General features: G+C 43.1%; 1 protein-coding gene across 1 annotated transcript in view; it reads left to right on the top strand.

Annotated features, from left to right (window-relative positions):
* ITPR3 (inositol 1,4,5-trisphosphate receptor type 3) overlaps positions 1-22,244 on the top strand; it is a 467,836-nt gene that overhangs the window by 81,732 nt on the left and 363,860 nt on the right. The window contains exon 2 of the mRNA XM_069238858.1: positions 12,930-13,000. Within this exon, the coding sequence (XP_069094959.1) occupies positions 12,930-13,000 (71 nt within the window). The remainder of the gene's footprint in view (positions 1-12,929; positions 13,001-22,244) is intronic.

Below are 22,244 nucleotides of genomic sequence, written 5' to 3'. Positions count from 1 at the left end.
CATCCATCACCATGCAAGGGACTTTTCCATATTAACAAGTCTACAGTGAAGGTATGTCTTATTAGTGGAGTTGAGGTCGAGCTTTCACAATGCTTGATTGTACAAAAACTTCAACAGTACTCAAAAAAGTTTAGGTAAGTCATTAAGGGAAGTACTCCCGCACACGCTCATAGATACTCAGCTAAGCAATGTTAACAGTCAAATGATTGCAGAAGCATAGCTAAGTTATGATGGTGGCAGTGTGTACACACATTTGATTGCATAAAAATGTTTGTCAGAGTTTTGGTAATGTTTGCTCTTGTTTTGTACATGTCACTAATGGGGGAGAAATAATCTGCTGTAATCTTCATTGGAAATGTATGCAAGTTTTCCTTTTGAATGAATACTCTCAGGTTATCGAGAGAACTGTTAAAAGGGGTGGTGAGTCAAGGATTGCCTAGGGATAACTCAAGTGTGTTGTTGGTTGGACTGTGTGCAGTCCGCAGTGTGAGTGTGTGTATGTGCCTGTGCCTTGTGAGAGATAGCTTTGTCTTCATTGTGGGAGGACATCCTGCTTATTGGTTTCTTTCCTGCGAGAGAAGCAGGGAACAAGCTAGAAACTTGACTCCTCTCTAGTGTCTGGCTCGCCAAGTCTGAGAGAACACTGTCCGTGTTTGCTTCTCTGCAGTTCCCCCAGGTTACACCTTCATAAAAGCTGGACTGAAAAGGTAGAACTTCCCATAAGCCTCTGGTCAGACTGTGAACTGCGAGCCCAGTCGGATCCGGGTGTGCGTTGCTTCAACCTCTCTGAAGAGGACCAGCACCTAAAGCCGGTGTGCCTTTGTTGTTCAAGTTGCACATCTTCGACCATCCCAAGGCTTCATATTCTTGGTCTGTCCACTCAAGGTATGGAGGCAGCAACTACCAGTCGTGAGTTTTGCAGAAAACACCATCCTTCTGGATTTGACCCCAGTCATGCCTTAGCACTCTTTTAATGCTTACCACCCTTCTGGTATACTCATTTCTATAAAGAATAACATCTCTGAGCCTGAATTAATATTTTTTAGAAAGCCATGTGAAAATAAGAGATGGTATTTGGAAGGTATTGCTTTGGAAGCTGTAAAACAATGTCTGTTTGGTTTTAGCACCTGTGAATCAGATGTCTTTGAAAGCTGATGGGTTTCTTACAGTTGTTCAACAGCCTACGTCGGTACCCCAGTGCTGGACCCTAACAGCTGACGTAGCGTGTTGTTTCCCTGGTCTCTCTACCACGTGTTAAAGGGCTTGTAAGATACAGTGTAATTCAAGGTCCAATTGTTCCCCTATTTTATCAAAACCTGTAACAAGGGCAAAGATTCAAGTTACCATTCCTTCAGACGACGACTGTTGTGTCGCAGAGCAGCGGGTGACGGACAGAATACCATTTATCTGTGCACAATGGAACTGAGGTTCCAGGGGTGTAGCAGTTTTGCTGGGGTTTTGAGTGTCCAGGGTTGGGACAGAGAGATTCACTAATAACACATCTGTAGGGGGTCAGAGTACTGAGAGACTAAGGGTCTTGCTGGCAGGTATAGGGAGGGGAGAGGCAACGCCTTATAACAGTGGAATCCCTAGGAGCATGCAGTGAACAGATCCCCAGTGAGGTAGACTGGATACTGCATATCAGCAGAGGGATGAGAACAATCAGGACCGTCAACAAGAGCATTGAGATCAGAAAAAGGTGGCAGAGGGAAGAACACCGCAGGAGCATGATTTAAAGAATGAAATCAGTGAGAGCCTGGCAGTGACTTCAGACTCACAGATAAGACGTTGGGAAGTACAATAAAAAGTCTTAAAACAAGAGTAGAATATTTCTGTCCAGCTAATTGGGGCAATCCATCTGTAGTGGTGAGTCCAGTGCTTAATTTGTAAATGAAAGAGTGCCAGAGCCCAAAGCTCTACTCTGAAACACTCAGCTGCTGCAGATAAATGTGTACGCACAGAGTACTAAAGCTGCGTAGTCCTGAATCCACCTCAGGTCTCAATAATGCACTGCCAGACACTGATGCCCCTTTATCTCAATGTTGCTGGTAACTGCTCTCTCAATGCGTAACTGTTTTTCAGTTTTTCTCCTTTATCTTTCCTGTTTGTGTGTCTTCCCTCTCTTGGTCTTGGTAAGTGTTTGATGCAGAAAAAAAAGTGCTGGTTCCCAAAAGTATGTGCTAGCACCCCCCACCGGCAACCACCGGCTCAAATTAAGCACTGGATGAGCCCGTCTAGGGCTTTGCATTGTTCCCATGTAGAATCAGTTGGGCTTTCCTGTGTCTCGTGTGTAAGGTGTATTGTCTTCAAGCACCACCACCCCATTGCAGTTACCTCTGTTTATCTATAAATGTATTTAGGTATCTAGTATTTAAACATTTATATAGTGCAACCAGAGCTTTGCAATAATCCAGACCTGGAGAAGGGAAGAACAGTGGATCACAGTAGACAAGAGGGGGAATAATAAGGAGAGCAGAAGGGTAGAAATAGAGAATTCAACACATTTCATCAACTTTGTATAGGGTAGAATTGATGCAATGTGCCGTGGTCAGTACATAGGCTAGGGTGCCGTTAATATAGGGACTGTTTAAGAAGAGCAAGCTTTAATTTCATCCTTGAATGTCAAAAGTGGTTTTAAAAGTGCAGATGGTAATGTGCATATTATATTATATTATATTATATTATATTATATTATATTATATTATATTATATTATATTATATGTGGTAATTGTATAGGAATTACCTAGCTATTTTATAATGTTTTCTGAATGCCGTAGACTGTTTTAATGTCCTCGGTTTTGCTGGCATTGATTTTCAGGAAGTAACCAACGCGAGTAAGACTGTTTTCTGGCATAGGCAGATTCAAATTTGGTAACTTTCATTAGAAGTGGGTGTTTACTTCTTAGATTTTTAGTTCCCCTGAAATGATCAGGAGTTTCGCTCATAAGGAGGAGTATTTTCAAGTAGAGGTCTGTGGGTGAAGTTGCAGAGTTAAAACGTAATCCTGGCTGGAATGGCGTGAATGTGTGAGAGGATGGTATGGTAAATGTCTGAGAGGATCGATTTTTTTTTAGCTTTGTGCTAATCTGGCAGCAGGGTGGAGGACGAATTTGACAGGGTAAAATGAGTTAGGATGGCATTGCCAACATCCAGTCTCGATATGATTAGGACATGCATATTTGGAAGGTTCTCTAGTATCAGATGTCATATTATCTGTATATGATCTAGCTAGAAGGTTTGCAGCTTTAACTAACTTGTTCATCTTTGGGATGAAGGGCAGAGTTTTGTCACTGGTGAAACCCTGTGATTTGGATAATGAGTCAGGAGGTGAGAGATGGCATTCAATGTAAGATAATCCTATAGCAATGAATCAAACTTGTTTGTGGATGTTAAAAGTAGTAGGAATTCTGTTTCTCCCTTGGGATGAGGAGAACATTTTCTTTAATCCAAGTTTGTACCTAAAAAAGGCAGTTTCCTAAATGAGTATTTTCTTGTAGGTTGGATAAATTTAAGTAAAGTGGAGAGTCGTCTGTGCACTGATTTATGCTCATCCTCGTATCCTTCAGTAATATTCCAAACCATCCGTGTAAATGTTTTATAGATCTGGGGCAAGGATCGACCCTAGTGCAATCCCAAATTGTAAATCTGCTGGTCAGATGCGTGGTCACCAATTGTTACCAGACATTGCCTGTTTGGCAAGTAGGAAAAGAACCAATTTATGACATTTCCTTTGAAGCCCATACGGTGTTTGAGGATTATTACTAGTCTGCAATGATTATTTGTGTTGAAAGCCATAACTAGGTCAATGGGTACATTTAGATTTGTGTCACTTCAGATGATATTTTTCTGTTCCTGTAAGTTGTAATAACAATTTCCATACTACATATGCCCTGTGCCCTTTCTCAGTGATGGATGTACTAAGTGAGGTAATTGCAGTGCTAGTGGTAGGGCCTAATTTATGGGTATATGGGTTCATGTCAATTAAATGTCTTTTGGAGACCCCCACGCTTCCATAGAAACTCATATGTGCATGTGCTGTCTTCATCTTTGTAGCTATCAGCAACTCATCCCAATTATAGCCAATAGGCTGCAGTGCTTCGAGGCCATTCCAGGGACCCAGTGTCAATGTTTGCTCTCATCCAGGATTAGGAGTGGTGTCTTGAGGGTCAGGTTGTGTAGTATTATTCAGAGTGGGACACCTGAGTTAAGCGTCTCTACATTGCCCATGAGTATGCCTTTTATATAGCCACATGAAACCCTGTAAGAGCACCTCAGTGGCACAGTTGATGTTAACTCATATCCAGATGTATGTTCTGCTGTGTCTAGTCTGTTCACAGGTGGTTGGGATGTAGTATTACTTCATCACCAATACCTTGAGGGATATCCACTGACACTTGTTGGTGGAAGGGAGAGTCATAAGTGATGGGCAAAGCATTTTGAGCGGCAGTGTGTGGTTTTTGCATGCATTTTATCTAAGCACCCAGTAGAAAATAGTTGTGCTATCTGTGTCTTTGATTTCTTGTGGACACTTTCCTAGTATCTGTGATAGGTAGCATTGAGACTACATGGTGATGTGTAATTTGATATCACAAACGACCTGGATATTAAAGCCATTGGCAACCGAAGTGCCTTTGTGTTTGTTATATCTCAGTGATGTCCAGGGGAAACTGAAAGGTCATACCACATAGGGCATGTGTTGCATCAGTGACTTGCCATACAGACAGCTAGCCAAAAGGAGGTGACTGTATCTCTGGTGACTTTCTGTATTGACCGTGCGGCATAGTACATTCAGCAGTTTGGTCTCTGTGATCATGATATGGGACTTGCTTATGTTACATGTAATATTGGCTGTGATGAGGTGTAGGAGATCATTAATTGTGTCCTTGTTGAGTCAGAATCCTTCAACAGATTCTTGGTTGGTCCAGTCCTGATGTGGTATACTTTACTTCAAGCTCCTTGAAATAGATACTCTTTTCCTTCAACATTCTTGCATAGATTGCATGCCAGGTGGAGCTGCTTTTTATGAGATTGAGTTCTTATTTCATGCTTTGGGCTTAACCATAGTACATGGTATACTGCATTATTCATACATGGAGGAATGTTGGATTGATGGTATTGGGTCTGCTTTTATAGTTCTGGAGAAATCTCCTGAGTTACACACCGTCCTGCGATCTAATATGTATTAATGGTGATGTGACAAGTGCAGTTAGTTAAAGGCCTGAGCCTGTTGATTTTGCTCGCCGCTTGATATGAACAGTATATTTCTACCACAATGGTTGCTTTGTATGTTAGATTTGCTCAAATTAAAGCAAATGGATGTACTGCCTTTGAGTGTTATGAGAGTTTTGCAAATATCCTTGACCATATGATGTTACTTGAGTACAAAGGTTAAAATATCAGCAGAGTTAATATTTGCTCTACATTGGTTTGTAGGACAGGAGTGCGATGTCCCTTTAATATTCCTCGAGCAGCTGGTTTCCAGGCCGGCCTGCTCCGTAGGTTTCTATGGAAAGTGAAAGGCACACGATCCAAAAGTAAACAAACGATTAAGGGCAAATATTGGTCAAAATGGCACCCAGACAGCACCATGGTTGATTTTCAATGAAAGCCCTGTTATTATTGCGAGTTAACCCATTGGTACCTCCGCCTGAAGATCAATGCAAAGCAGAAGGTGGTCGTTTTAATGTCCCTATGTCTAAAACTGTAAATATGTGAATGCAATTATAAATATAGAAAATAAGCATGTAAGCATGAGAAATAGAAAAAATTAAATCCCCACTTTTGCATACAATCTTGCGTACACGATGCAGAATGCTATGTTTGTTCTTTAGAAACGCCAATGCATACTCTGCTAAATGAGCGGACAGCGACAGTCTCAAAAAGACATATTTTACTTATGGAACGACCCGATTTCATGCACAAAAGTACACGCAGCCCATTTTCTCTTATTGTATTCTTCTCATTGCTATTGGATTGTCTTTTCACTATGTTTACCTTCAGCTTTCTTGGTATACGTGTGGTCTTTTACAATGTATACAATGTCAATGGCTGTCAGGCTTGAGGCAACATAGTTCCGTATGTCCTGTTTTTCTGCTCCTTCAGAGGGAGCCTGGGCTTCTGAGCACATGGCTTTCATTTGGTATGCGGTGGGAGGCTTTTAAAAGGTCAAGAGAGAACTTTCACCAGTTGCCTTAGGTCATGAATGAGTGTTCATTTTTGTCCGTATATTTTTCACTTATAAATTATCAATTAGGTGCACAATCCTTTAAAAAAATGCACCATCTTTATGCAAGCTTAAGTTATTTTGTATTTTATTTATAAAAGCAGTGAAAACAAATGCAAAATAACAACTGAGTTTTCCATGTGTAATAAGAAACCACTCTGAAAGAAAGTGACACTGAAGACATGCATTAAGTTCTGTTTCTGAAGACCAGCCCCGAAACTGGCTGCAGTTTAACTTGTGCTTCATTAATTTTGTCCAGAATTAATTTCTATTAGCTTGCATAATAGTGAACATAATTTGAAACGTCCTATTTTAGTGGACTGGGAAATTCGTTTTTTACACTGTTGTGTGCGTCCAATTTAAATTTCAGATAGGATTTTCAGTATTTCAGAAAGTCTTACTGAAACATCTGCTTCTAATATATCAGATACAATTCTGGAGTTTGAGAAACAGCATTGTAGAATTTCAGTCTAGGGTACCGTATACAAGCTAAGCAGAGTGTTACTCCTGATTTGGATACTGTTCCACCCGATTATTACTCACCCACTTTTCGTGAACCTGGATTTCCCATGTGTTATCAGCTGGGTAATGGGGCTGGTAGCAACACACGAGGCATAGAGTGAAACCGTTGTCTGACCCCGGGCCTTAACACACTACCCCTGCTTGAACCTCTTCTGCGTTATAAGGGGGCACAGAACGCTCTGCCTTCTCGACAAAAGACTCTTCTGGCTTTGATGCCCTCGCCATGTCTGCCTCCCACCCTGCTCAGGCTCCCATTCTGATCTGCCAGCTGGTCTTGAAAGATGGTAAAATGGGAGCTTTAATCACTGTGGAACGTGGAATTCCGTGCAGAATTTACCTGAACAATTGGGTTTACATGGTTGTTGCGTATTCCGAGTGTACTAACTCGTAACAGAAGGATTTAAGTGAGGGCACACACAGCAAAAAACTCATTTCCGGGCACATTCCTTGCATCTCAATCCAGCGATGTCTAATCTTGGAGGCAGCTGTTTGGCTTAATTTCTTGTAGAGACTACTTGCTGGTTCAATTGGCGAACCAGAAAAATAACAGAGGTTAGTTTTGCTCAGTTGGAGCTATTTCTTCTCGAATGGGACATCTGCCATTTTGTTTATTCCTGTTTTACTGTGGAAGGGAATTACAGAGTACTGAAGGTTTGAAGGGTGAGTCGGCCTTTCAAGGATCTAAACTGTTAACCTACAACTCATATAAGATATCAATACTGAGGGCCTGATTACGATCTTGGCGGATGGGATACACTCTCACAAGCATGACGGATATCCCATCCGCCCTTTTACAAGTTCCATAGGATATAACAGAACTTGTAATGCGGTGGATGGGATATCCGTCACCTTTGTGGCAGAGTATCCCATCCGACAAGGTCGTAATCGGACCCTGAGTGCCAAATGCCTCTATTCCACATGGTGCTTCTGTTGAGCAAAGAGGCAGGGGGAGAGGGATGCCCATGACAGATTTCCGGCAAATACTTCCAGCTCAATCAATGCCCCAGCTGTAAAAATGGGATGCCAGCAACGAATCTGCAGCTCAACTAAAGACTGAACTAGACTGAACTACTGCTATTAGATACTGTTATCTAGATGGAGGCAAGAAATGTTTCACTTGCTGGTTCGATTTTGGTGGTTTTTATCTATGCCGTTACTTTTTTTGCTCACAAATTAGTAATCGCAGCTTCATTTTTGACTATGTATTATCATCACATTTCCCAGAGCAATCCTTTAGGAAGCAAGTAAATGAGAATATATAAAAAAAAAATTCTGGTAGTACTGTAGAAGAGCATCCTACAAACAAGACAAGCGACATACGCACACTGCCCGTTGTGATACTAGCAGGATATCCTATTTTCAGCGTTTATTTTTGTGGACTTAAGTGATGTTTTCTCACTATTCTCAGCCTAACCCCTAAACTTGTGTTTTCCCAGTGTTTCTAAAACATTATGGGCCTGATTCTAACTGTGGAGGACGGTGTTAAACCGTCCCAAAAGTGGCGGATATACCACCTACCGTATTACGAGTCCATTATATCCTATGGAACTCGTAATACGGTAGGTGGTATATCCGCCACTTTTGGGACGGTTTAACACCGTCCTCCAAAGTTAGAATCAGGCCCTATGTTTTTTTGCAATGATCTTTGTAGCTATTTAATTTAAAGGAGAAATATTGGAGGGTATGTAGGGTCTTTCTAATGACAGTGTGTTAAATGTACATAAAGTAGTCTATTTTAATAATAGAAGTCTGTGTATTGCAGCCTCACTGATACTCACAGACTCTCACATACTCTCTCTCACATCTTGTTACTTTTTAAACTCACTCCTTCTGGGTTCTCTTTGCTTTACATAACTATTAGTGGATTAAGAACGTGCTATATTCAAATGTTTTTAATATAAAAATTATTGAGCACACTTTTTAAGGTGGTCTTCACCTACCCATTTTAAGGTTTCACAAAGGCAGCATGCATGCACTCTCAACGAAATATTTTGTCAACAAAAAGAAAAACTTAAAAATGGGCTTGGAGACCACCCATTACTTACCTCTACTTACCAGTGGTTGGCTTCCATGTAACTCTTGTTTCCTTGCTTCCGGTTGGTTGGTGCCTCCTGCTTCCTCTAGGTGCTTCCAGTGTGTGTCCCTGCTATGGAGCATGCACCTAGCACAGCTTTCTGTCTGCAGCCAGTGTCCTTCCACTGGATGCCGGCTCCTGCAGGTACTTTTTACATTTTCGGGTTGCGCACCCACTTCCCTACTATTCGACATTGTCGGATGCCTAGCACAGTCCCCACCCTTGAGTGAGGATCCACATGTCCACGTGTACCAGTCAGCTCCCAGGACTGCTCACGCTCTGCTCCAAATTGCAGGCACTCTACATGGGAATTCCCTGGTAAAGGATGCCCCTTCACAGGACATCAGAAGCTAGTTTAAGAAGCCTGTGGGGCTGGAGAAATGGAAATTAAGCATGTGGTGCCTTTCATTTCACAGGAAATCTGCAACTTTCTTTGCAGTCCGGATTTCAAGTGGCTAGTCGTAATGCCAAATGAAAAGCTTCACACTAGTTGTTTATTTGTGTACGCTTCTTCTTCCCCTGCAAACTGTCATTCACCACATAAATCATTAAATTGCGTGGATGTGAGTGCTATTTGGCTTTGTGTAATGTTTTTCATTTTTTAGGCGTAATGCACAGCAGTATGGGCTGCAATGCAACATAGTTTAAAGAAAAAAAACACTATGGCGTGGCCAGTGCTGACTGTGTCATAGTGTTTTTCTTTACTATAAGCTGTGTTACACAGCAGCCCGGCCTGTTGTACAACATGTCTAAAGAAACATTGACAAGGCCAATAGATCTTGCTTAGGCAAAACCTTTTGGCTATGCCAATGCTTGTTAATTATTATGAAATTGTAGTGGTGGTCAACGCTGCCAGAATCATAGAACTTTGGGCGACTTTTATAATTTTAAAATACACTAGATTAATTTGTAGCACTAAATTGTAAAATACCTGAAACCTGATGCTTTCAGCATATTTGACACAGCTTTTCTGCAATCTTTGCCTATTTATAGGCAAACATTGCTGCTATTGTGTGGATATTTATAGCTGCCAGGTGTTGTCATGTTCAAGGTCACACTTTACGTCAGTCCTGACTTAACTGACAGCTGATTGTATTCTGGGGCTTGAAAATTTTGCTGTTAACATTGCAATTATGGGCTCAGAAACCCTACTGATAAAGAGTACTTGGCTAAAAACCAAGAACTAGTTGGGCGTACCACACATGACAAAGGGACACATTGCAGCTATGAAGTTTAGTTGGGCGTACCACACATGACAAGGGGACACATTGCAGCTATGAAGTTTAGTTGTTATGCTGCTTTAGTAAATGGAAAATCTTGTGTAATGCCTTTAACATTGACCAATATGCATGGTGACAATACACTTTTCGCAGATCCTTGTCACTACACGTTGTATTAAATGTTTAAAGCTTGTGTCGTTAGTTGATTGACCTTGTCTCACTACTAACTTGTGAGCAAAGGAGCCTGTTGTATGACAGATGGTTTTATACATTCAATACTACATATTAACAAGGATTTCTATTAGCCAGGCATTTTACCAATCAGTAACATGGTGAAAAGATTAAATATGATGTCACATTCCCAGGTTCTCTTCAGTTTATAAAATAATCAGGTCAGACCTGAGCATATACTTCTAGCTCTACACCCTTAATCCAAGTACACAGAACTGGCAGAGGCAAAAAAAACATTTAAGTGATATTGCCGAACAACAAAATTAAAGCAGACTAAACGTAGGCCTATCTTTCTGGCTGCTGCCTCGTATAACAATGTCCCATTGAGTTAGCTCCTTCAGGAAGAAATAAAAAATGATAAATTGTGTCTCACTTTACTTCTTTGAATCGTATTTTATTTTCTGGACATGTAGATGTTTTTCAGTGCTTACATGTTTACCCTCATAAGTGCCATTTTGTTTTTGGTGGGGTTTTGTCAGTTGTTATAGTTTTAAATCTAAAACAGGATAGCCTACATAGTAGTCATGGGAACAGGCCAGCCATGTTGACCTCACCCTTACCATTCTGTCGCATGTGCCTACTACCCCTCTACTTGCAGGGGTTGCCACCCTCCTACTTGCTAACCAGGTAGATGTTCACCACATGATATGTTTGCATATCCTAATGACCAAGCATACAATCTATGTTATTTGAACACGTAGGGATCTGATTTTGTTCTTTTTTCACTTTTTTCTTGTTCTTTTTAAATGAAGCCAGTTACTCAAAATATAATCTAGTGAGGAAGACATTTATGACTTGCTAGAGCTCCACTTCAGGTGTTCAACATTTGTATTTTTACCAACATAAAGCAGGCGGTAACCCTTGTTGCTAAGCTGTGGAATATGTTATTTGCTCCTCATAGGATACGATACAAGTGGGAAATCTTGCTATAAACACATGTGTCAGAGTCTTGCTAGTGGTGCTGCAGGTTCAGTGGCACTGGGGCCAAGGAGTCTGGGTAGGAGACACACTGTGCCACAATTATACTTGTTTTTAATAACCAAATCGGAGAATGGGGGGAATTTTTCAGGCCCGCATCAGGGTCCATGGCATCCCTTGATGTGCATTTTCATAGTCTTAGGCTTAAAAATACAACTACTGACAAAATTATGCCTGAAAGTGCCCCTGGTCAATATTGAGACATGAAACACAAGCTGAGATGAGGAAACAGATGCAGCTCTATCCAGACATACTGCCTAGTCCTGTACCCTCAATGATTTGCTATGTGTTCATCACTGTTATTGCCCGTGGGGCAGGGAGGCACAAACATTCTTCAGAAGTGCATGACTAATTTCACCACCTGTGAGCACTGTGAGAGTACTTGTTTAATGCTGAAGTTGAATTGCATTCTCAGTCTGAACCACCCTCAACACCCCATGACCCCTCGTGCTGTGGCATTTTTACTCTGCAGGGAGGGTCACTAAAGGGAAATCTGGAGTGATGAGGGAAGAGTGAAAATGATAAAATAGCTGCTTATATCTCATTTAGGAGTCAGGGGCTGATGTAGGTGCAGCTGGAGTGAAAAAGAGCTTGACGAAGTTAGTGAGTGGAGAGAGAGGGTTTGATGGCTTGGTACAGAATTTGACTGGGCACGGTGCTGCTGATGTGGGAAAGAAAGGGACTCAGAAACACCTGAAAGTAATTACGAGGCAGATTCTGGTTATCATAGAGGCGACCAGGATGCTTATTAGATGCAATGAAGATGATACACAAATAAGGGGTTTCACTAATACATGCACGGGCAGGGAGGATGAAGGCACCACTATGCAGTTATAAGAATGGTGGTCAGAACTGATTGTGATACTGGGGCAAGTTGTGTAGGAAGAGAGACATTGTGTGTTAGGATACCTCTTCCCATTGAACTGTTATATATTACAAGACTATGGCCCTCATTCTGACCTTGGCGGGCGGCGGAGGCCGCCCGCCAAAGTCCCGCCGTCAGGTTACCGTTCCGCGGTCGAAAGACCGCGGCGGTAATTCTGACTTTCCCGCTGGGCTGGCGGGCGGTCGCCTTCAGACCGCCAGCCAGCCCAGCGGGAAAGAGGCTTCCACGATGAAGCCGGCTCGGAATCGAGCCGGCGGAGTGGAAGCTGTGCGACGGGTGCAGTTGCACCCGTCGCGTATTTCACTGTCTGCGCAGCAGACAGTGAAATACATGTAGGGGCCCTCTTACGGGGGCCCCTGCAATGCCCATGCCAGTGGCATGGGCACTGCAGGGGCCCCCAGGGGCCCCGCGACCCCCCCCTACCGCCATCCGGATCTCGGCGGTCCGACCGCCGGGATCTGGATGGCGGTAGGGGGGGTCGGAATCCCCGCGGCGGTGCAGCAAGCTGCGCCGCCGCGGAGGATTCAATGGGGCCGCGGTACACTGGCGGGACCCCGCCAGTGGTGCCGGTCCGACCGCGGCTTTACCGCCGCGGTCGGAATCCCCATTGGAGCACCGCCGGCCTGTCGGCGGTGCTCCCACAGTCCTCCGCCCTGGCGGTCAAAGACCGCCAGGGTCAGAATGACCACCTATGTTCTATGCTGGCCGAGCCTAAAATATGGTAGTAGAACAATAAAAGAACCATTGCCACTTGTCTTTTTTCATCTATCTCTTATTTCTCTTCCTTGGTTCAGGTTGGTAGATGATCGGTGTGTGGTCGAGCCTGCGGCTGGAGACCTGGACAACCCGCCGAAAAAATTCAGAGGTGAGATGTCCTGAATTCAACTACTTTCTTGATATGCAATTTTTGACTTTGAGAATCTTGCGGAAATTGATATTAGATGCTCTTAACAGGAGAGTCTTTTTATATCCAGAACTACAGGCATCCTTTTTTCTATAAATATATTAGGTGCATTACCACCCACCAGGCTTTACACACACATACATTTTGGTCATATATTTCCAATAGGCAGAGTGCAGATCATGCACACCGAACTATATAGAGTTAACTCTCAATTTCTCATTGAGCATATCACAGCTGAAGAACCACTTTCCTTCGAACAGCAGGTGTGTGACTGTAGTTAGCATGTTTTCTCCATTTTCGATTTGTGTCTTTCCCTTTGTATAGTATACTTGCTTATTCTTTGGTGCCTTGATTTGTTCTGTTGTGCCAGTTTCCTGTTTCCTGAGTCCTATCCTATGCGAACATTTGGATTTTTCTGGCCTTTCCGTAACCCCTTTGCCTTCCCCTGGCATGTTCCGGTTGAACTGCTTTTACTTTGATGCCTGTATCCTCTCTAGAATGCTGTGTTCCATCTATCCCTGGCAACCTCCCTTGCTTACCTGTCCATACACAGAGGAAGCGGTGGTGTAGCATTTATATGCCACACTATGTGGAGAATGGTCTTCATAGTGTTGGTAAACCATTACAAATTCACAAAACCACCATGGGGCATATTTAAGAGCCCTAGCGCCATTCCAGCCCCACACTAGCATAATTTGTTTACGCTAATGTGGCGTTAGAAGACCAAAAACGCTACACCATATTTACAAAGTGGCGCAATGCTTGCATTGTGCCACTTTGTAACCTTTCGCACTTCAGTATGCCTGCGCCAGGCATAATGTATGCGAAGGGGGCATTCCCCCGTAAGGGGGGGACAAAAAAATGGTGCAAAGAAACCATACAGATTTCTTTGCGTCTTTTTTTGGCACTTTTAATGCCTGCTCAGAGCAGGCGTTATAAGGAGGCTTCCATTGGTTACAATGGGCCTCTCAGTGCTTTGCAGGATTAGCATCAAATTTTTGACACTAATCTTGCAAAGCGCTGGACTAATGTCAAAAATTCTGACGCTAGTCCCCTAACTACTGCTATGGTGCGCAGTATTTTAAATACAGCACACACATGGAAGTGTTAGGGGGCGCTAAGGGGTGCAAGAAAAGTGGCACTGCCCTGTGTGCCTCGCCACTTTTCTTAAATATGCCCCCATGGCTGTTAGCACCGCAGCACTATGAGAAGCGATAGCCGTAGTACGGTTTGGTATTTGTGTATGTGTGCATGTCACCATTTATAATTTCTGAATATAATTCCCTGGGCCACAACTAGAGTTCAAATCATGTTGCTAAATGACATTTATCATGAAGATAAACAGAAAAGAAAGCGAGGTGTGAATTGAAGAAACACAATTTAACAATAAAGCATAGAGCCATGAAGTGAAGGGGAGGGGCATAGGTAAAAGCAAAAGTTGGTGTCAAAGAGGTTTGGGGGCACCTCACCAAGTACCCCTTCCTAAGGAAGAGGAAAGGAGAGACAAGCCTAACTGGGCTCAAACATTATTGAATTTGTTGAACACTGACCTTTAAATTATTAATTCCTGTTCCATTAATTTAATGATGTCCACTTTTATTCATGTGGTGTTACAATAGCTCAATGTATACACTGGGGGAATATTTTTGTTTGCAGCAGGAACACAAACCTGAAGCCCTTACTTGTAGATCTAAGTGGTAGGACAGAATGATTCCTCCTATGTTACAAAAGTGATCTTTTTCACTGTGCATGCAAATTCATGCTTCCAGTATGCGCACTGTTAAGCATTAGTTAATTCATAAGGCTACTTTAGAAGAATCAGAAACATGTGGCATCTCTTTTCAAGGTCTGATGCCTCGAATCGTAATGTGTCTTCTAATGAGACAAGTACATAATAAATGTGTATCCAGACCTACTACTAATGCAGGGGCGATTTCCTAATGGAAAGACGCTTAAAAGAGTAAACGCTCCATGGGGTTGTCTTCTCGAAGGAGATGTGCCAAGAAAGAGACAGACAGTTAGACATAGTTAGCATATGACTTCTGTGGAGAGTTTAGGGAGAAATTGTGAAGTAACAGACAGAGCAATCCAAGTGAAGCATTTATGTATTTGTTCTCTAACCTTCCAATGCCAGTTATGTCAGCCTTCCCGAGACAACCAAGTTAAAACACTGGAAGGCATATAAAGTGTTGCAAAGTGCAATGCATGGTTAATGATTGTGCCTGGAAGGATTGCAGGGAGCTCCAACGAAAGGGATGGGAGTATGTATTGGTGTTAGAGAAAACCTTATTTTTTCAGGGTCTTCATTGAGTGTTCTCATGAGGTCATATTATAGGAGTCCACCTGCAGAGTTTACAAGAAATGGGAGGAAATGTACAATCCTTTAATTTCTGGAGGAATTCCAGAATATGGAAGATAGTCCAAACATGAATGTGGTCCTCCTCCCTAGGTATAGAATGGTGGAAGTAATGCCACTGTTTGATTCCCCTCCTTATTCATTATGCAATTCCACAATAAATTAAAGGATTTCCTTTACCATCACCTGTAAATCCAGGCCACAGAAAAGCTTTGGATCCCTTTAACATCAAACCACTCTTCTCCTTCCCATCGTCAAAGTATTACAGATTTGCAATAAACGAGGCGGCATGGAGATGGATTTGCTTCTCATTTCTGCAGGACTGAGACACAAGCTCTGTGCCAAATAAGTGCCATAAAAGGAAGAGTACTTAGGTGAAGAGGGATATGGGGAATACTCTGGGTGAAGTCTGGGCATGAAAGGCATGGGTTCTCTAATGAAGGTGCCATTTCCTGTGTTGGCTTTGATCTGAGGAGAACATCCGGAACCTTTGGACAATGAGGTATATAGCCCCTGGCAACAGCAATTTGATTGAAGACAATTCCATAACCAACATTGATGAATATGATGGGTAACTCAGGAATCATAAATGGTTGTAGACTGTTCTAGCCTTCAGCCTTTCCTGCAGTTTAGGTCCACTTACTGATTCATTTATGAAAGAAAATGTTCTTCATGTTGCTTTTTATTTGTGTCTGCAAATCATGAAACCATTATTGTCTCATTAGAACTGTTGGGACAGAAAAGTCTTATGCACAGTAAAGTCATGTACTCCTGCCTTCAGTAAACAGTTGTACTGTTGTCTTGATCCCTAATGCAGATTTCTGTCATTGGTGAACATGGATCTTGCATGTGTGCCATGATAAAGGCCTGTGTCACGGATTGTGGTCTTGTTGGACCATGAGGGGCACCAAAAGTGCTACCCTCATAGTGGTGGAAGGCTAACGCTGTCACTAGGAGTTAAGTAGCACAAGCGTGGTGGTGGCAGAATACTGTGCACACAGGTGTGTGTGATGAATGCATGTGTACATGTAAGGGTACAATGCATAGATGTAACAGTGCTGGACCCTAAGTGTACAGTTAATGTACACTGAGTGAGCATGCCTGCAATAACACATTGCATGGAGGACCTAGGGTTTCCTTTTGCTAAGCCGAGGCCTGCCTGATGAAGACATGAGGTGGAGAGTAATTATCCCCAAACAGATTTGTTTATTGCTGCATTCAGGTGAGCTGGGTGGGGACACACTGGAGGGAAAAGGAAGAGACTCCCTTTACAAATCAAAAGACTTCTCTTTGATTCAGTGATAGATCGCAAGGAAGGAATTAACCCTGGACACATCTCATGAAGGGAGATGGGATGATAAGGGAATCATAAAGAGTAGGGCTGGGGTCTGGGATTTGGTCTGATGCAGATATCACTGTGGCTGACATCCAACTGTGAATGTATCACTCCCATGAATTGCCTTGTGGACAGTCAACTGCAGAGTTGTGCCTGTTGTGACAGACATTTTTCTTGAAGTAAGAAAACAAGCATTGACAAAACCAATAGTTCTTGCCTGTATGAGATTTATTGGTTTTGCTAATGTTCTTTAGCTATGTTTTTGCTTTTGCTATGTTGCAAATGTTGAAAGTCATGTAAAAAAGCTGTGTGACACAGCGAGCGATGTTCGTGTTATACCACTTATTTTTTATTTTCAGATTACGCTGCACTGAAGCTTACACTGCTGTACAATATGGCAAAAAAATTGACAAAGCCAGTAGATCTTGCATAGGTGACACCTATTGGCTCTGCCAATGCTTGGTATGAAATGCTATGTGGTAAGTTATAAGTATATAGTGTTTACAATCCCTTAAGTGCTAATGTTATAGAATGGAGAATGCCTTTGCGAAGGTATTACCGTGTCCAGATTCAGAAGCATTTTATAAATGGGCTGGATGTTACATAAGTTGTAGGTAGACAGAAAAGTCCAATAGGTTACAGGTTTTATTACAGTGATGCTTTAGGCTATGTGTTATTTTGGGGGCAGTTGTTACAAAAGAATGAATATAGCACTTCTGACTGATTGTTTAGTAGTAAAATATAGCAATAATTGGTGTTTAGTGGGCTTCCTAGAGCGTTTGGCTTCTGTGCCACTGCATGTGCTGCACCATTCATATCATGGCCCCTAGCACCTGCAAGGTAACTGAACTTGTGACCACTTGCTCAGTAGTAAAATACAGCAAAAATAGGTGCTCAGAGGGTTTCCTAGAGCTTTTGGCCCCTATGCCACTGCACCTTCTGCACCATCCAAATTGTGGCCCTAGTGCCTCAAAAGGTAACTGCATTTGTGACTGCTTGTTCAGTGGCAACATATATCAATAATCAGTGCTTAGTGGGTTTCCTAGAGATTTTGGCCCCTGTGCCACTTCACCTGCTGCACCATCCAAATTGTGGCCGGCCCTAGGGCCTGCAAGTTATATGGGCTTGTGACCGCTTGTTCAGTGGTAACATATAGCAATAATCGGTGCTCAGTGGGCTTCCAAGAGCTTCTGGCCCCTGTGCCACTGCACCTGCTGCACCATCCAAATTGTGTCCACTAGTGCCTGCAAGGTAACTGCACTTGGAATTGCTTGTTAAGTGGTAAAATATAGCAATAATCGGTGCTCAGTGGGTTTCCTATATCTTCTGGCCCCTGTGCCACTGCACCTGCTGCACCATCCAAATTGTGGCCCTAGGGCCTGAAAGGTAACTGCGCTTGTGGCCGCTTGTTCAGTGGCAAGATATAGCAGTAATCAGTGCTCGGTAGGTTTCCTACAGGTTTTATCTCCTGTGCCACTGCACCTGCTGCACCATTCAAATTGTGGCCCTTGGATCTGCAAGGTTACTGCGCTTATGACCGCTTTTTCAGTGATAACATATAGCAATAATCAGTACTCAGTGGGTTTCCTGGAGCTATTGGCCCCAGTGCCACTGCACCTGATGCATCATCCAAATCGTGGCTCCTAGGGTCTGCAAGGTACCTGTGCTTGTGACCCCTTGTTCAGTGGTAACATATAACAATAATCAGTGCTTGGTGGGTTTCATGGAGGTTTTGGCACCTGTGCACTGTACCTTCTGCACCACTCAAATCATGTCCCTAGTGCCTGAAAGGTAAATTCTCTCTGGTTGCTTGTCCAGTGGCAACATATAGCAATAATCAGTGCTTGGTGAGTTTCCTAGAGATTTTGGTGCGGTGCCACTGCACCTGTTGCAGCATCCAAATCATGGCCCTGGTGCCTGCAAGATAAGTGTGCTTGGGACTGCTTGTTCAGTGGCAACACATAGCCATGGTTTGTGTTCTATGAGTTTCCTGGAGCTTTTGGCTCCTGTGTCCCTGCACCTGCTTCACCATCCAAATCATGGCCTTATTGCCTGCAAGGTAACTATGCTTGGGACTGCTTGTTCAGTGGCAGCATATAGCAATAATCAGTACTCAGTGGGTTTCCTAGAGGGTTTAGCCCCCTATGCCACTGCACCAGCTGCACCATCCAAATCATGGCTGTAGTGCTTGCAAGGTAATTGCACTTACTGCTTGCTTGATGGTAACCTATAGCAATAATCAATGCTTGGTTAGTTTCCTAGAGCTTTTGACTCCTGTGCCCCTGCACCGGCTGCACCATACAAATCATGACCTTAGTGTCTGCAAGGTAACTGCCCTTGTGACCGCTAGTGGTAACATATAACAATAAGCGGTGTTAGGTATGTTTCCTAGAGCTTTTGGCCCCATGTCACTACACCTGCTGCACCATCCAAATCATGGCCCATCCATGCAAGGTAACATGAGGTAATCGTTTATATCCAGTAATGTATGTGTGCCGAAAAAGGCACAGTTGCAGATGGAATACATAATTATTTTGTAGGTAAACAAACACAAAAGCGTTCATAAAAAGTGCCTTTAGACTTATCCAACTCTCCAAAATGAGTTGCCATAAATGTCATAAATAAAGAAAATGCTTTACACATCAAAGTCAAAACCAAGCATTGTTAAATTGTGTTATAATGTAGCTGGCTCTTTTCTGTGAAAATATCTCACCCTGTGCTTGACAGTGAAATTAAATGGACTCAAAGAATAAGAATTTTGCAAAAAATGTGTATATGTTTTGTGCATGTTTTGTGCAGATGAAGAAAAAGATACCTTTTGAGATTGCTATGTCTAAAATAAATTTTTTAAAAGGGGCACAATCAGGCTCCATGGAGAAAGGCTGCATTCCTCTTTCCTATAAAGCCTGTCACGTTGAAGTCAGCAAAAAGCAAAACAAAATAATCTCCCATAAAAACATAGCTTGAAATTTGACCTCAGTATTTAAATGCCCAGCAAACATGACAGATAAGAACAAGATTTAAGTCCTGTTGACAGAAAAGGAGTTTGTGAAAGTACTCAGTGAACACAGCTTTCTCATCGGGCAGGATGAACTGAACCTGGAGAGCCTAAAACAAATAAAGCCAGCAAATGGGAAGGAAGAAAATGGGAGTTACAAACCATAAAGCCAATGGCAAACGATGGGCAGAATGCATTCCTAGCTCAACTTTCGGAACGTCCCCAAGATGTCTTAGCAAACTAGACAGCTCTGCTGTCTGGTAGGCTGTGATCTAAAAAGGAGCAGTGCCCACTTCAAAAGAAGCAAAACCCCAACTTAAAACACTCAGGCCCTATATCAAATTTGATGTCTGCAAATAGACTATAAGAAGGTGAGGTTGAGTCCCCAAAAATATGTCATTTGTAATGCAGCCAGACGGGCTATGTGAGATGGGTAAGGTCTGTAAGACCTCTGCCTGTGACCAGGACTGTGGCCAAGACCTGCTAGTCTCTCTGCTGGGTAAGGAGACATCACCCAGGGAAACCAAGGCCACCTGCCCTGGAGCTTGGAGCATAGGTGCCTGTCTGTTTGCCAAGACCAGTATGCTCTGGAAGGAAGAGGAGAGTTTTGAAGGGAGCAAAGTCCATTGGGGAGCCCTACCATGATGACTCCCTGTGCGAGTTGTGAGGATTCGGTTGGGCCCTAATCAGGTTGTCACCCGTGTGCAGGAATGTTTTTGGGGACCCTTGTATGCCAGGAAAGGGCCACTGTAGACTGAGCTGTGTGTTGATCACTGTTCGGGTCTTGCTGTGGCGCCAAACTGCTGGGTGGTCATATGCCAGCAGGGGCCACCGGTAAAGTTACCACTTCAAGGAGTGCCAAGACTTGTGACCATCTGGGCCTCAGTTCTTGTGCTGGATGAGGCTGGTCCGTGTAGCCATGTACCACGGCAATTCCATATGGCAGGAAAGGCCAACTTTGCCAAAGGATTCAGACCACCGCCTGAAGGAAAGACTGAGGCTACAATCCGTGTGTTGAACCCGCACTGCAAGGGAACTGCCCTTAACTCACCGCAGAGGACCACCAGTGATGCTGTGGACAATGTCACACCCTTGCAGGTTCTAGGTGAGAGCTCAAGAAAGAATTCTCCCCCAGCCCCTGTTGAGCAAAGTCAACTTGTTATTTCGCGAGCCGGAAGCTGCTCTAACATCTGACAGACCTCCGGCAGTGCCACTCAGGAGAGACAGCCCAACTATGCCGGACTGAGCAGGACTCGCAGGTGTGAGTTGAAGGTGCACGCTGCATCGCTGAACTCTTCTGTGCTATGAGAGTGGGTAAGTCATGAACTGTGTCTGTTGGGCCCCAGGGAACTTGCAGCTAATGGTGCTGAGCACCCTAGATACTTTTGACTAAATTACTAAAGAGTCAAAGGGAGAACTCTTGAGTACAGCCTAATAGTTTGCATTCCCTTATGCAGCCACCAGTGAATGGGGAATAACCCCGAACATGTTACACAAAGAAGGGTGAGACAGGGATTCACCTGACAACTACTAGAGACCCAAATTAAAAGGGGATTGGGTTGTTGCTTTGGAATGTCATACTCTGTTGCATATATAGAGTTAGAAATAAAATATTACTTTTCATTTAAAAACAGGTATTTGGCTGGACATTGATTGTTCATTCTGTCTGCACTTTGAGTTATGAGACATGTTCACTCACCTTTATCTACATCCCCACCAAGGGAGCCTTGACTGCTTGGCACATCTACCACTGAGTTAAGTGCAAAAGGAGTTATTTGCCCAGTTGAACAGCATCCATAGTAGGTTATGCCCCAGGACATCAGGAGTAAAATGCCTCAACCATGATGGTTGGGTCCGCTAACCCCTGTATGCCCTGTGTCCCTCTGAAAGAGATTCTGACAGGAAAGCTTTCAATAAATGTTTGAGATGAACTGTGTTCAATCTGAATTCAGCCATGTTAAAACACTTAACATTATGTTTCACCACTTTAGTGCCTGTATTCCACTTTTTTAAATAAAGGTTGCAAGTTGTTCCCTTTGTCAGTGCTGCACGCTTGGTACGTTCAGCTGGCAGGAGAGAGAAAAAAGGGGCATCTTTGTAAATGGAAAATGCAGTTTGCCAGTATGCACCTGATACAAGAATCAAGCTTTGTGTGGCTTTTAAAGAGGATTCACACACATACTCAGTGATCAGAGCAATATGTTGAAATGGCACTGACGGCTCTTTTTTCTCACACCCTCGAAACAAATGTGCTCCTTTCTTCTTTCGCAAATAAACGTTCTCTGAATGGCTGTCCCCTGTCAGTAACGTTTCATGGCAAGTATTGGTCTAAAGCCTTGATTTTTGCTCTTTTGATTGAACAATGTTCCTTGTATGGAATATATATGTTTGTTTATCCACCAGTTTATGATTTTTGCCCCTCTAGTTCTACCGCCCTTCATCTTCGTCATGCTTCCTTTGCACCTTGTTTCTCCATCCCACACACTTAAAGAATGAGGTCCCAGGCCTGAACTCG

This window comes from Pleurodeles waltl, chromosome 6, assembly GCF_031143425.1.
Source record: "Pleurodeles waltl isolate 20211129_DDA chromosome 6, aPleWal1.hap1.20221129, whole genome shotgun sequence".
NCBI classification, from domain to species: domain Eukaryota; kingdom Metazoa; phylum Chordata; class Amphibia; order Caudata; family Salamandridae; genus Pleurodeles; species Pleurodeles waltl.
This window is presented reverse-complemented; position numbering and strand designations above follow the sequence as displayed.